The sequence below is a fragment of the Gracilinanus agilis genome, chromosome 1, assembly GCF_016433145.1.
Source record: "Gracilinanus agilis isolate LMUSP501 chromosome 1, AgileGrace, whole genome shotgun sequence".
NCBI classification, from domain to species: Eukaryota; Metazoa; Chordata; class Mammalia; order Didelphimorphia; family Didelphidae; genus Gracilinanus; species Gracilinanus agilis.
This window is the reverse complement of record NC_058130.1, coordinates 719,104,079-719,116,984: the sequence shown is the minus strand read 5'-3', so window position 1 is coordinate 719,116,984 and position 12,906 is coordinate 719,104,079. Positions and strand designations below refer to the sequence as shown.

Sequence of the window (12,906 nt, the reverse complement as noted above, 5' to 3'; positions counted from 1 at the left end):
GGCAAGGGAGTTTAATTAACAGGAGAGGGCAGGAGTGTAGTGGGGAGGACAAGGTCACCAGGTGCCTGGGATGCTGAACCCAGATACCTCTCTGGGGCTCCTCCTCTGACCCCCAAGGATAGGGATCCTTACCCCACCCCTCTTGTTCACATGTCCACAACACAATGTCCGCTCAACTTTGCTAAACCTGAAATCTGGGTGTTCTTGGTGCCAGCCCCCTCCCAGACTTTGCTCTTGGACAGCCCAGTGTTTCTCCTGCCAACAGTGCTGACTGGCCTCTGTGCCTTGGGTTCTCTTGTGGGGGTTACTGCAGCCTCAGTTCCTGGGTGCATTTGGGCTGTAGAGACTGGGGGATGGCGGGATCCAGAGACGGGATGGAGCGCCGGACCGGCTGGACCGTCAATCGAGGGTAGATACGCTTTAGCACAGCCCTGCGGAACAGGATGTAGACCCAGGGGTCCAGGATCTGGTTCCAAGTGGCCACGCGTAGGTAGATGAGGAGCAGATGCTCTGTGGGACGGGGCAGTTGGCCACTGGGGAGCATGACAGGTGGACTCTGAAGGACCGTCTGGGCAATGAAGACCTGCAAAGAAGAACAATGGTTTGGGCAGGGTGCTCTCTCTACCCCTGAATGGCAGATTCCTGGGTATGTGGCCAAATTGAGGTCTGCACTGGGGCTAGAACTCCAGTATATGACATCCTAGCATGAAGCCCTCCCTGCCTCATCACATTCAGAAGTCGACTATTTTCTTCGTTTGGGTTGTTGCATGGTTGAGAGATGTTCTGGAATGCTTCCTTGGGGAAGGAGGGGTTAACTTTGCCAAGGTCCTTCTTTAGGACCCTGGAAGTATTTGGGAAGAACTTTGGGTGGGGTGTCAGGACACCTGGGCTCCAGTTCTGGTTCTTCCACTTCCTAGCTGTGTGACTTTGGGCAAGTCTTGGGTCTATAGAGTAGGAAGTCTAGAGAAGGGAAATTAGTTCTGCTTGGCCCCAGAGGGCAGAACTAGGAATGCTGGGTAAAGAGCACTGGTTTTGTGGACAGGATAGGAATTTAAATCCTGCCTCTCTGCCATTACTATCTGTGTGACCATGGACAATTCATTTATCTTCTCTGGGCCTCAGTTTCCTCACCTATAAAATGAGGGGGTTGGACTCGATCATCCGGAAAGTACCTTTCAGCTCTGAATCTATGCTTCTATGCAGCTGCAAAGAGGCAGATTTAGGATAGATGTAAAGAAAAACACCCTAATAATTAGCTGGGAATTAACCTAGGAGAATGGCCTGCTTCAGCCAGCAGTGGGCTGCCGCCTCATATTGCAGTGCTTCAAACAAAACCGTAGCATCATTTGTATATGGTGGAATATCATCATGGAGTTAGTTCAGTAGCGTCTGCCTCTTTGTGGCCCCATTTTGCGGTTTTCTTGGTGCAGACACTAGAGTAGTTTACTATTTCCTATTCCAGCTCATTTTTACAGATGAAGAAATTGAGGCAAACAGAGTTCAGATACCGGTCCAGGGTCCCACAGCTAGCAAGTGTCTGAGTCTGGATTTGAACTCATAAAGACGAGTCTTCCTGATTCTAGGACTAGCGTTCTTGCCACCAGGTCACCTTGCTGTCTCCATATGTTGGAAAGAGGATTCTTTCCAAGTGTAGCTTGGGTCAAATGGCCTTGAAGGCTTCTTCCTACTCTGAAATTCTATGATTCAGTCACCCTCCTCTTCCTTTCTGTGGGCCTCTTTTTCCTCATCTGCAAAATGGGGTGTTGGTCTGATTATATGATTGCTATTACCCTCCTAGCTCTGACATTTTGTATTCTATGTTCTAAGTTTCCTCCTAGCCCTGACATTCAGTGTTCTATTGTTCTATGGCCTAAGGACCCTCCAGATCAGACATTCTCCTGGCTAAGCTCCTTCCTAGGTCTTATCATCATTAGTGTCTTTATGGTCACAGAGGGTGAAGAATATCATGGGTCCCTTCAACGTTTCTGCAGCCCATCTGGTTCTGTGTTCCATCATTCATATGCATGTGTTTATAGATATATAGATATTTATATATGTACTTGCATATGTAAGAGAGAGAGGGAGGGAGATGGGAAGGGAGAGAGAAAGAGAGAGAGAGAGAGAGAGAGAGAGAGAGAGAGAGAGAGAGAGAGAGAGAGGAGGGGGTAGAGAGACAGACAAACCAAAAGAGGGAGAGAGGGGAGAGAGAGAGAGAAATGGAGAGAAGGGGACAGAGACTGAGACAGAGAGACACAGAGTGAGGCATGTCTGAGAATCCATCACCCACAGGGTTCCATAGCTCCATGAATGGGGTATTGGGGGAGATCATTCCCGCTTGTCCCCCTGAATATTGTCACCTGGCCTATGTGCATAGCATGTGTGTAGAACACATATGTTTATGTTTTTGAGAGAAATGAGGCATTTATATAGAATTAGAGCCAAGTCGGGGGCTCAAATTTTAGTGGGGGGATGGAAGAGGTTCTTTGCGGGTCAGGATAGGGACATGATACCCGACTCATTCTCTTCACTTGGTGTCCCTAGAGTTTTCAGTGCCAGACATTGGCACCGCAGGCAGGGAGTCTGGACCCCAGGCACCAGCTGAACCCCAGGGGAAGAATCGTGTTTCCCGACTACAGCTCATAGCTGGGAAGTGCATTTCCCTGCTGGCCCCCTGGGACACTCTCTCGTTGGACCTGGTCCACAAAAACAGACAGGAGCAGGGTAGCTGGTGTTTGTGTGTTCCTACAGGAATAACTCAAATGCCTAGCCTCATGACTGACCTTCGCCCCAGGACTTGTCTCCCATTTGCCCAGACTTGAAATTAGTCACATTTTCCTCCCCATCATCAATCTTCATTGCCTAGTTCACTTGAAGATGTCCAGGATAGCACTCTTGAAAACTTGAGAACCCCAAACATCCGAGCTTGAGTGGCTCTTAGGGCATAGAATGTCAGAGCTGGGAGGGGTCTAGGAATATGGAATATCCAAGATCTTACATATACTCTTTGCCTTTATTTTGTCACTACCTACCCACTCCTCTGGCCCTCTCAATCTGGCTTATATCCCTGCTACTTTCTAAAAGTTGGAAAGGGGATTCTTTTCAACTGTAGCTTGGGTCAAATGGCCTTGAAGGTTTCTTCCTACTCTGAAATCTGTGATTCAGTCACCCCCCTTTTCCCTTTCTGTGCATCTCATTTTCTTCATCTGCAAAATGAGGCATTGGATTATATGATTTCGATTACCCTCCTAGCTCTGACATTTTGTATTCTGTTTCCAAAAGTGCTCTCTCCAAGGTCTCCTTTCAGCATATTCAATGGTCTTTTTTCTGCCCCCATTCTCCTTGACCCCTCGTCAGCAATACGTTGGGTTGTTCTTGATACTCTCATGTCTCTTGGCTTCCACGACACCCCTGTCTCATGGTTCTCTTCCTATCTGTCTGATTGATCATTTCTCTTTCTTCTTTTCTGGTTCCTCATCCTTTTCTTCTAGCCCTAAAACATGGTTTTTAGTCATTCTTGTGCCTGGGGTAGCTCCAATTGTTTAAGGGACAAATGGGATGAAAGATGTCTTCAAATGGATTTTTTAAGGGATGGGGGATCACAAGATGGTGATGATGTTCACAGACCCTTTCCTACACACAGTAGAGGCCAGACCGTATGGGTTTGTGATTTTTCTTTCTTTCTGTGAGAACATTTGTCCATAGAAGGACCATTATGGTGAGTAGGGGAGGATGTCTGCTCAATCCCAAGCCCATGATTAATACCTTAGTGTATCAGCAGAGGTCCTTTATCATCTCATGGCTGGGCCTGGATCTCATCCAGCCTTGATGCAAAGAGGGTGCCCAGAATTATGAGTATGATTAGAATCCTGGGACTGTAGAAGCCCCCTCATTTAGCAGATAAGAAAACTGAGGTTCACAGTGGCTAAGTGACTTGTCCATGGTTGGGCAGTAAGTGTCTGAGGTGGGATTCCAGGTCCAGACCTCCCCATCACAACCTTGGCACTAGGTGGCCTACTGATTTTTCACCTCCCAAGATGCCTCGTGCCCTCAGACCCAGGCACCAGGGCCCGAAGGACAATGGCCAGTGTGGGGGCCTGGGTGAGGTAGAGAGAGAATGAGAATGAAAACAAGGCTGGGTTGGGTCCAGGAGGAGCTCCTCTGGGGTGGCTGCCACAGGGATGAAGTATGTTAAACTCTGCTGTGTCTATAATGTTAAAAGGTTGCAAGTGCATTTTAGCTTTCTCTAAATTTGATACCCTACCTGGAGCAAAGCCCCCAGTTACTCCTTCTTAATTATCGGGCTCTGGTATTCTCACTAGGCTCTAACCAGGCCCTCTTTTCTCTTCAGAGTATTCTCCAGAGATCTTATCTATTTCCAAGTCTTCTCTGCAGATGATTCCAAAATATCTGTAATTTCCATCCTCTTCCCAGAAGTCCATTTCTACATTTTAAACTTCCGTTTGGAGCTAGGAACCCCAGAATGGGTCTTCTGATAGTGCCTCAGACTCAAACTGAACTCATCATCTTCCCTCTCCCCCTGACTTCTCTATACCTGGTGACTATAACACCAACCTTTCAATCAACGTTGGAATAACTTTTGATGTTTTCTGTGACTTTTCTTAGGCCTTCCCTCATGCTATCCATCTAATCAGTTGCTTATGTTCAGGGTTTCAGTTGTGTCTAACTCTTTCTGACCCTGTTTGGGGTTTTCTTGGCAAAAATACATGAGTGATTTGCCATTTCCTTTTCTGGCTCATTTTATAGATGAGGAAACTAAGAGACGATTAGGGTTTAGTAAGTGACTTGCCCAGAGTCACACAGCTAGTAAGTGTCTAAGGCCAGAGAAGTCTTCCTGACTCCAAGCTGGGCAATCTATCCTCTGTACCACCCGGCCACCCTTAATCAGTTGCTAAATCCCATTTTTTCTACCTCTGTGATATCTCCTGCCCTTGGTTCCTCTCTCCACTCTCACTTAAACTATCCCAGTTCAGTCTCTCATCTCTTTTCACCTAAACTCTTTTAAGATCCTTCTCATTGGGTTTCTTCCCTCTAGTTTTTCCCTCTCTTCAACCTGTCTTTTTATTAGTGTCCAAGTACATTTCCTTTTTAAAAAAATCCTTCCCTTCCATCTTAGAATCACTACTGTGCATTGATTCCAAGGCAGAAGAGCAGTAAGGGCTAGTCAATGTAGTAATTGGTAAAAGCAGTAAATGGCAGTCAAGTGACTAGCTGAGGGTCATACAGCTCCTGGCTCTCAATCCATTGAGCCACCCAGCTGCCCCTTCCTTTATATTTTCTATGGTCAGATCACTCCTCTTTTCAAAAAGCTTCAATGGCTCCCTCGGGCCTACTGAATAAAGTTTAAACTCAGGGCCCTGGTCCTTAAAGGTCCTCTGAAGTTAGACTTCATTTCACTCCCCCTTGCCACCCGCCTTCCCTTCTTCTCCTTCTCTCTCCCTTATTTCCCTTCTCTCTTCCTTCTAACCCTAACTTCCATCCTTCCCCAGCAGGAGCTCCCAGGCTCCCAGCCAATGACCTCCCATATTTCTAACTGGCCTTCCCAGCTGCATCTTCTAATACTTCTCTCCTGCCACCTTCTCCTGAGCCTTTCTTCCCCCTTCTCCCCAAATGGCTGAAATAATTCCTTCCCTTCTATCCTGCTCATCCCTCCTCTACCTTCTACTATCTTCATCTGTTCAAGGCCCAGTTTGGAGGCTCCACCCTGAAGCTTTCCCTCCTGCCCTCTTCTGCACCCCCCTGCGCCCCCTCTGCTCTCCTGGCTGCCAAGTGCAAATGATCCCTCTGTCCTCAAATTTCCCCTAGTGCTAGGCTTGGCTCTCCCCAATGCTCTCTCACACTCTGCTTTCCATTGGTTCTCTGGGTATTTGTAACACCCTCTTTAGACTTGATACCCTTCCATGGTAGGTGCCGCCCCAGCCCTGAGCCTCCTGCCTTGCACACAGCAGGTACTCAATCATTGAATTGGACCCGAGGGCCCCAGCGATCAATCATCCAGTGGAGTCCTCTCGTCTTCTATCTGGGGAAATTGAGGGGGCCCCCACCCTTTTACACACAGACGAGCCACTACTCCCCTTTAAAGCACAGTTCTGAGATGGAAGGGGGCTGATGAATTACTTATGAGCTGTAACAGTGATGCTGGCCATCAGGCCTCCATTTAAGCAAACCCACTAGACAACAATACCGCCCCCATGGGCCCCCCCTTTCCCCTGCTCCCTGAAACTGAGCCAGCCAAACAACCAGCTCACCTGAGGGCAGGTTATTCAATTTACAGAAAACTGGGCTGGAGAGCTGGGGGAGCAGCTGAGATCCTCCACTTATTACACCGAGAAAAGGGATTCGATTTCCAGCAAGCTGACAAGGAAATTTCCCAGCCACTCTGGTGTATTGGGAAGAACACTTGGGGATTGGGGGGGGGGTCCCTGGCTCTGCCCTTTACTTTACTTACCTTGTGACCTGGGGCAAGTCACATCCTGCCCTCTCTGGGCTTCCTCCTTTCTGGGGGAGTTGAAATGTCGACTGATCTCTGGGCCCTTCCCTGCTCTGAAATTCTCTGTTCTAAGGTCCGTCTCAGCTCTGACATTTTGTGTCCCGAGGGCCCCCCCAGATCAGACATCCTGTGTCCTAGGGGCCCCCCCAGATCAGACATCCTGTGTCCTAGGGCCCCCCCAGATCAGACATCCTGTGTCCCGGGGCCCCCCAGATCAGACATCCTGTGTCCCGGGGCCCCCCCAGCTCAGACATCCTGTGTCCTGGGGCCCCCCCAGCTCAGACATCCTGTGTCCCGAGGGCCCCCCCAGCTCAGACATCCTGTGTCCTGGGGCCCCCCCAGCTCAGACATCCTGTGTCCTGGGGCCCCCCCAGATCAGACATCCTGTGTCCTAGGGGCCCCCCCAGATCAGACATCCTGTGTCCCGGGGGCCCCCCCCCCCCCAGCCCTGGCAGAAGACAGACGGCCGTCTGTCCAGCCACTTACCAACAAAGGCATCCAGCAGACGGTAGCCACGATCATGATGCCCAGCAGCTGAGCCATCATCTCCACCTCACTGTCCCGAGGCCGCTGGCGCGCCGCCTCCCGGTCATGGTAGACACGGCAGAGGGTGACCACGCTGATGGTGTTGAAGATGAAGGAGAGGCCCACGGAGAAGGTGCCCAGCAGGGCGAAGAGCAGGCCGAAGGTCACGTCGCCCACTTCGGACCCCAGAGTCAAGAAGCACCAGGAGCCGGGGTACTGGACGGTGTATCGGCCCAGGCCGGCGACGGGCAGCAGCCCCAGGCCGAAGGAGGCCGCCCACACCAGCCCCACGGTGGCCCAGGCCCGGCGCGGGGGCGCAGCCCCTTGGCGCGAGAAAGGCTGGTTGATGCCCACGAAGCGCTCGGCCGCCATGGCGGCGCCCAGGAGGAGTGGGCTCAGGCCAAAGAAGATCATGGCTACCCCCATGAACCTACACAGATGGCAGTCGGGGTCGGTGCCGGCCCAGTCAAACAGGGTGGCGTGTTGAGAGACGACCACAGAGCCAGTCACAAAGAGCCCCAGAAAGTCGGTGAGCACCAGGCCGCAGAGGAAGGTGAGGAAGGAGGAGCGGGCCCGGTAGCTGTTGGCCCGCCGGGCACCGGCCAGCACCGCCAAGGCCAGGAGGTTGGAGGCCAGGCCCACTAGGCAGAAGGTGGCAGCGAACCAGGGCGAAGCGATGAGCCGCCGTTCCTCCCGGCTGATGTTCACCGGCCGGAAACAAGGGCCCAGGGGGGCGGCGGTGCTGGCGTTTTGGATGGTTGGCATTGGACATGGGTCCACCTTCCCTGGCAGGCACATGGCAAAAGCAGGCCTCACAGCCCCATTCCCCGCCAAAACCTCCGGAAATGGCGTACGGCTGTGGGGTGGCTTCTGCTTGGCGCGTTGGGGTCCGCTCCGAGGGCGCCCCTGAGGGTAAGACAGACACATCAGTTATAGGGGCCAGCCAGAAGGACCCAGAAGGACCTCCAGGGCCGGCTCGGGAGAGCCCAGGGATTTACGGAGCTCTGGGTGTCACGCGCCATTAGGAAGACAAAGAAAGGAAGAAGGCTGGTGCCTGCTCTCAGGGAGCTCACCATCCAGTGTGCGGGAGATGGGTGCAAATAACTAATATACCTACGCTATAATGGAAAGTACCATCCCAAGGAAGGCTCTTGGGAGGGAGAAGAGGTGAGGAATTGGGCAAAGCTTCCTGGGGAAGGTGGGATTTGAGTCGAGTCTTTAAGCAAGCCAGGGGAGGAGGAAGAACGTGGGGGACAGCTAGTTCAAAGGTGTGGAGCTGGGAAATGGAGATAACAGCAAGAAGGCCAGAGAGATTAGATTAGAGAGTACATGGAAGGCAATCAAGTTTAGACCAGAAAGGCAGGAAAAGATTTTAAATGTCAGATAGGAAAGTCTGGAGCAGAGAAAGGGGAAACAAGTCCAAGCTAGGACACAGGATTTGTTAAAAAGTCATGTAGGGGGGGCAGCTGGGTAGCTCAGTGGATTGAGAGCCAGGCCTAGAGACGGGAGGTCCTAGGTTCAAATCCCAGCCTCAGACACTTCCCAGCTGGGTGACCCTGGGCAAGTCACTTGGCCCCCATTGCTCACCCTTACCATTCTTCCACCTAGGAGCCAATACACAGAAGTTAAGGGTTAAAAAAATAATAATAAAAAAAGTAATGTAGGAGCCAAGTCTCCTTGTTGGAACCCCTCAGAAGGATGGGTGGTGGGGTGTGTTTATTGGAAAGCAAAGGCAGTTTGGAGACCAGAATCCCAGGATTTTCTTTTAAGCCCTATACACTTCGGCTATAATAATAATTCTTGCTCCCAAGGGAGAGAATAAACCTTTATTAAGCACCTACTCTGAGCCAATCACTAGGTTAATGCTTTATAAATATTATCTCATTTGATTCTCACAACAACCCTGTGAGGAAGATGCTATTATCCCCATTTCACAATTGAGGAAACTGAGGCAAACAGAGATTAGGTAACTCTCCCATGGGCAGGAAGTGTTTGAGGCCAGATTTGAAATCAAATCCTACCGATTCCATGTCTAGTCTATCCTTTGCACCAACTGGTGGCCTCTTGAAGTGGTTTAGGGTTTACTGAGTGCTTTTCTAACTTGTGAAGTACATACTTTTCAGAAAAGGAAGGTGACTTGTCAGTGGTCACAGAGTGAGCTAGTAGTCCAAGTATCCTAGTAGTCCAAACCCAGCTCTTGTTCTATGGTATAGCTCACTCCATATAAGAGGGGCCCCCATGCCTTTCTGGGTCCTTGCCATTCCTCATCTCGGCCTCCTTGGAATGAAGCATCCTGCACCTCTCAGGAAATTCCCTAAGACTGGGTCTGTTCTCTTCTCTGTCCCCTGAGCTATTCCTGGGTTCCCTGGTGTTAGGTCCTGGTTACAGAAGGTGGCACAGATATTCCTGCCTTCCCTTGGGAGCTCATAGCCTGGGAAGATGGATTACTCCCACATGTAGAATAGAGATGAATTCCATGTTGTCATGAATGGGCCATGGGCTGCACAGGCAGAGTTGTCAAAGATTCAAGGAAGGAGAAAACCGCTAAGGGTTGGGATGACTAGGGAAGGCTTCTAGGAGGTCTTGAAGGCTAAAGAAGCAGAGAGGAGGGAAGTGATTACTAGACTTGGGGGGTAGGGGTGTGAATGCATTGGGAAAGACATTTTAAAAATGTCCATATTGTTCATTTTTGTAAGTGAATAATCTTATAAAACCAGAACCCCAAAACATAAATACAAATAATCAAGTAAAAAATGGTATGCTTTCATCTAAAATCTGACTCCACTGGTTCTTTCTGTCTGACAATTCTGAATTGTCAGAAAATTCTGAGGGACTTATGAAAAAGAATACTCTCCACCTCTAGAAAAAGAATTGGAGTATAAATGCAGAAGAAAACATAGGATTTATCACTTGTTTATTTGGGTTTATGTTTTGGGGCTCTGTAAGATTATTCTCTTACAAAAATGAATAATAAGGAAATATGTTTTGCATGATAATACATGTATATCCCAGTGGAATGCTTGTCAACTCTGGGAGAGGGGAGGGAAGAAGGGAGGGAGACAACATGAATTATATAACTTTGGAAAACTTTTGTGGAAACTCGTTATTAAAATAAAATAAAGAAAAAAAAAGAATTGTCCTGGATCATTGTATTGCCAATAACAACTAAGTTTATCACAGTTGTTCATTCCACAATATTGCTATTATTGTGTACAGCATTTTCCTGGTTCTGCTTATTTCACTTTGCATCAGTTCACGTAGGTCTTTCCCAGTTCTTTCTGAAACCATCCTGCTCGGCATTCCTTAGAGCACAATAATATTCTTTCACCATCATATACCACAATTTGTTCAGTCGTTCCCCAATTGAGGGACATCCCTTCAATTTGGGAAAAAACATTAACAAGGCCATATGGAGCCTTGGCAGGGGGAGATAGATTGGGAGAGGTTACTGGGGCCAGCCCATGGGTAGGGGTCCCTTAATTGCTGGGCTAAAAATATGGATCGAAGGGTTAGGGAAAAGGTGCCGGGGAAGATTCTTGATTGGGAAGCAGGATGATCATTTCAGGCCATGAGTATCTAGCTGAGTTCGGCCCTCAGGGTCAGAACTCTCCAACTCAGGCCTTTTCCCCATCATTGTAATTGGGTCCTTGGCTGGGTCAACCCTCACCTGGCAGCCATCTGCCTCTTATCTCCTCTAATAAATTATCCAGTGGGGAATCAACTCCCAGGACCAAGTTTCTCAATTTTCCCCGTTCCCTGGGCCCCCGGCCAAGGCCACAGAGAGCTCCTCCCTTCTTTCCCAAGGTTCCCTCTTGTTTGTAAGGCAACAGAGGCACTCTCTAGCTTGGTCACCTCTCTCCTAAAACCCTGATATATCCCTCCAGCGGTGGTCTGAACATGGCAGGGCCTGTTTGTTTCTACCACTGACCAGGAGGGACACTGTTCTCTTTTGAGGTATCAGAACTTCATCTCCGAAGTGCTGGGACACCTGTTTCTTGAACCTCGTCTCCCCTTTCCACCTCCTTGCTTCTCTGGGGCTCCAAATGCTCGGTAGGGGATAGCCTGAGCAGCTGCTGGATCCCCTGATCCCCACAAAAGCCTCAGCCCAGAAAGGGGAGCAGGTACCCTTCTCCTCAGCTGTGGATTTTTCCATCATAAAGTGTCTCATGCCCTTTAATCCCCCATCTGAGACTTAGACTTTTCTCCTGCTTGGATTATTACAGAAGAAGGAGATAGGTCTCCTCTTTTTCTCTTATATCAAGGGCCAGAGTAGTCTTCCCAAAGGCCAGCTCTGTTCCTGATCCTCCCTAGCTTAGGCACTTTCAATGGCTCTCCTTGTCCCCAGCAAAAAGTCGAGCTCCTCAGCCTGGCATTTGATGCTCTAGTCCAGTGATTCCCAAAGTGGGCGCCACTGCCCTCTGGTGGGTGCTGCAGCGATCCAGGGAGGCAGTGATGGTCACAGGTGCATTTATCTTTCCTATTAATTGCTATTAAAATTTAAAAAATTAACTTCCAGGGGGCTAAGTAATATTTTTTCTGGAAAGGGGGCGGTAGGCCAAAAAAAGTTTGGGAACCACTGCGTCTAGTCCTAACTCCTCTTTGCAGGTCCTTCCCTTTTAGTGAGGCTGGAGTCCTTCTCTTCATCAGCCACATGAAGAACTGCACAATGTCGTTCAAGCCCATCAGTGAAGCAGCGTTGATTGAGTTCTTCGGAAACAGAGAAAAGCAAAATGCAGTCCCTGCTCTCAAAGAGTTTACAGTCTAATAAGGGAGACAAGATGTGAACAACATGCACATGCAAAGGGTCCAGAGAGGGCAAATTGAGAATCCTCTCAAAGGAAGATGTGAAGATTTGGGAAGATTGAGAGAGATTTCTTGCAGAAGGTGGGACTTAATAGCTGAGACTTGAAGAAAGTCAGGGATGCCAGGAGATAGAGATGTGGAAAGAAAGAGTTTCAGGCAGGGGAACAGTCAGGGAAAATAGAGTTAGGGACAGCTGGGTGGATAGAGAGACAGGTCTAGAGATGGGAGATTCTGGGTTCAAATCTGACCTCAGACACTTTCTCTTCCACTTCCTTGCTGTGGGACCCTGGGCAAGTCACTTAACCCCATTGCCTAGCCCTTCCCGCTCCTCTGCCTTGTAATTAATATATATATATATATATTCTAAGACAGAAGGTAAAGGTTTAAAAAGGAATTAATACCCCAAATGGACTTAAAAAAGTTAAATGCAACAGAAACGACTCAACAATGGTGTCCAGGATCCGGAGGGAAAATGGACCAGATGAACTTTATACTGATGTGTGTTCAGTCTGGGGAGTCACATTTTAGGAAGGAGAAGGATAAGCTGGAGGGAGTCATCTAAGGTAGGCAAGGGTCTTGAGATGATGCCATTTGGGAAGGAACTGGGGCGTTCAGCTTGGAGAGGAAGAAACCCTGGATGGGTGGTTGTGGTGGGGATAGGGGATAGGCACCATCATAGTTCTTCTTTCAAATATCTCATGAGTTGTCAAAGAGAAGAGGGATCAGGCTTGTTTTGTTTGGCATTGGGGGCAGAAATGGGAACAATGAGTGGAAGTTGCTGAGAGGCAGATAAAGGTTTGATATCATGAAAAAATTTCTTTGAAATCAGGGTCATTTCAGAGTAGAACTGGTGACCCTGGAAGGTGGTTCACTGGGAAGTAATGAGCTCTGTGTCACTGGAGGTTTTTAAGGAAAGACTGAATGGCCACTTGTCAGGCAGGCATGTTATACAGCTCTTTCTTTGTTTCTTTCCTTCTTTCCTTCTTTCCTTCCTTCCTTCCTTCCTTCCTTCCTTCCTTCCTTCCTTCCTTCCTTCCTTCCTTCCTTCCTTCCTTCCTTCCTTCCTTCCT

General features: G+C 49.1%; 1 protein-coding gene across 1 annotated transcript; it reads right to left on the bottom strand.

The window, feature by feature from the left end:
* Nucleotides 1-7,896, bottom strand: TBXA2R (thromboxane A2 receptor). Its single transcript, XM_044658523.1, has 2 exons — nucleotides 6,995-7,896; nucleotides 1-583 (listed from the first exon to the last, which is right to left on the bottom strand). The coding sequence occupies exons 1-2, from the start codon at nucleotides 7,829-7,831 to the stop codon at nucleotides 305-307; spliced, it is 1,116 nt and encodes a 371-aa protein (XP_044514458.1). The 5' UTR covers nucleotides 7,832-7,896; the 3' UTR covers nucleotides 1-304.
* Nucleotides 7,897-12,906: the final 5,010 nt, after the last annotated feature.